A 2,654-nucleotide genomic window follows, 5' to 3' on the forward strand; every position below is an offset into this window, starting at 1 on the left:
CCAAATTCATAGTAGATTGTTCACTGGTGGAAGGCACACTGAAAGAATTGTGGATAGAATTTTGCATGCTGAGCAACATGTGCTCAAATTAAGCACTCTGGGTAATCGCGGGTTTCTTAGAGTATTGGAGATCCAAAAGTAGCTGCTAAAACAAGTAACCATTTATCCAAATATACTATCAGTGAGCAATGCGTGTGCTAATCAATAATTAAAAATATATATATCAAAATTCTTGAGAAATCATGTTTGACATTCAAATGATTTTCTGAATGTACCTGCTGAGCACGACGAGCTCGGACAAGGAGTTGCATTTTAACAATCGCTTGAACACATCGAAGCGTTCCTACGGCATGCCTCCTGACCAAGTGGCCTCGAAAAGCAGCTTGCAACTTGACTACATTCTTGCTCTTTAGCAATGCTCTCCGAGCCTAAAAGAAACAAAATAGAATATTTATAAAGGGAAGCTTACAGAATTCTTTTCTCAAAAGATCCAGGAAATAGTGAACCTCGAAAGGATGACGTACCAAGAACCCTCTAATGGCAGCCTGGATGATGATAACAGCTGATTCAGGTGGATTTGGATCAACATCCACCATATTCTTGGTTTCTGTAACAATTGTTTCTGGTATTTGTGAACTTTCCAAGGACAGTAACTGAGGCTTCTCATCAGAGACATTTGTTGTATGAATTTTCTCAACAACATTATGTTCAGCCGGCACTGGTTGAAAACTAATACTTCTACATTCTGAACTCTCCTTGTTTGCCGAAGATGGGGTTTCTGTTATTACAGTGTTGCTAAGCACGCGGTGCCTTGCAGATCGCTTCCGGAAACTCCAACCACGTTTATCACTAGTATCCTTGACCTGGAACAATTAAAATCTTTTAATATGATATAAGAGCAGCAATGAATTGTTTCAACAATAATATGAACAATGCTTCAAAAAGCATCCGTTTACTTGAGTAATGCACTATCCAGTAAAAATACAATTGAATCTAAATAGCATAGATCCAAAACACTGAAAAATAATAATTAAAAAAATAAATCAAGTAAGTATTCACAAGAAACCCTAAATAACCCAAGATTTTGCTGAAAAGACATAAGTTAAGATTTTTTTTAATACCGCAATCATATAAATTAATTCATCCCTACTAAATTACTTTTAAATGTTAGGTCAAAACTCAAACAATAATTCACATTAATCAGAACTGTTGTCATTTTCCAGCATTTGTAAAACAGTAGTAATTGAATCTCATGAAACGTGCATGGGGATTTCTTAAACAGAACAAATGCAATATTCGGGGTTTAGAAATAAAAGTAAACCAATTGTAAAATCCAACACAAAAACAGATGAACAGTTGAGAGTGTCAACACCTCCATATATTATTAATATCCATTGCTAGTCCTCAAAATCAAGGACAAAAAAGTAACAATAACAATGATTGCAGCATCGAATCCAAAAAGGGACGGAAAAATATATAAATATATAATTCTTAGGCTTTTTCATGGAAACTGAATCATAGATTCTAAATCTAAAACAAAAGGAACATAAATCACATCCAGAATATGAAAATTTTGAACTAATGATTAATGCATTAGTTTCCTAATCGAAACAGTGCCAGCTGGACAGCATCTAAACCAGAAAAATACACGGAAACAAATCAAGCACCATTACTAGTAAAAACGTAAAAACTCATGAATGCAAGAAACGGAAGAGAGGCAAAGCAAGTAACGAAGCAGATTCGAATGGTGAAGTGAGCAATGGAGAAAATTGAAGAAGGTGAGTGGAAGTGACTGACCTCAGAGACTGGTTGGTAATCTGTGTCTCCAGAATCAGGACCACCACCGCAAGTGATGAGCTTCAAGCACGAGCTAGATTTCACCATTCTCTCCCTCTCTCTCTCTCTCTCCCTCTCTCTCTCTCTCTCTCTTCTGTGTGACTGTGAGAGTGTTTAAAAGGAAAACAATGAGAAGAAGAAGACGACGAAGAAGAAGAAGAAGAAGCACTTGGTTTGCTTTGTTACTAGTTACCGTATAATATTATTGTTATTGTTGGAAGAGAGAGAAAGAAAAAAAAGAAAGAGAGAGAAGGTTAAGCTTAAAGAAACACGGATTTGAAAGGGAGTAATAAAATGTAGCTTAATGTATTCAATTGAATCCGCTGTGGCGTCCATTTCCCTCATCCACGCTTTGTTCCCTTCTCCTTCCACTTTCACACAATCTCAACCAAAATAATAATAATAATAATAAGTTAAATATTTTTTTTTTAAATTATGAATTAGACTCGAACAACTTTTAAGTAAATATGAAAGATTATGTTATTTGAATTATAGTTGGTTAACTAAGTTAAATAAGTTGTTAATATTCTGTAAAGTAGTCAATATTCTATAAAAAAAGTCTAGAAAATCAGTAATTTTTGTGTTTATTAGCCAACACTTAATCATTAAAATAAAAATGAGTGATTTTCTACTATTAGATGTAATCTCACACCATTAAAAATACTATTAATAACTAATTAATGATTACAAAACACTAAAATTACTGCTCCCTAGAATTCCTCTATTCTATAATATATTAATATACCCACAAATTTCTAACAGAAATAGACGGCAGCAATTGGCTTACCGCTTTTATTTTAAAATTTAATATTAGCTGA

At 34.0% G+C, this 2,654-nt stretch overlaps 1 protein-coding gene across 1 annotated transcript in view; it reads right to left on the reverse strand.

Annotated features, from left to right (window-relative positions):
- The window catches only part of LOC107645297 (protein IQ-DOMAIN 32), a 5,823-nt gene extending 3,728 nt beyond the window's left edge, over positions 1-2,095 (reverse strand). The window contains exons 1-3 of the mRNA XM_016349290.2: positions 1,798-2,095; positions 525-863; positions 276-428 (exon numbers count right to left, since the gene is read on the reverse strand). Of these exons, the coding sequence (XP_016204776.1) occupies positions 276-428; positions 525-863; positions 1,798-1,884 (579 nt within the window). The 5' untranslated portion in view covers positions 1,885-2,095. The remainder of the gene's footprint in view (positions 1-275; positions 429-524; positions 864-1,797) is intronic.

Source organism: Arachis ipaensis, chromosome B06, assembly GCF_000816755.2.
Source record: "Arachis ipaensis cultivar K30076 chromosome B06, Araip1.1, whole genome shotgun sequence".
In the NCBI taxonomy this organism is placed as follows: domain Eukaryota; kingdom Viridiplantae; phylum Streptophyta; class Magnoliopsida; order Fabales; family Fabaceae; genus Arachis; species Arachis ipaensis.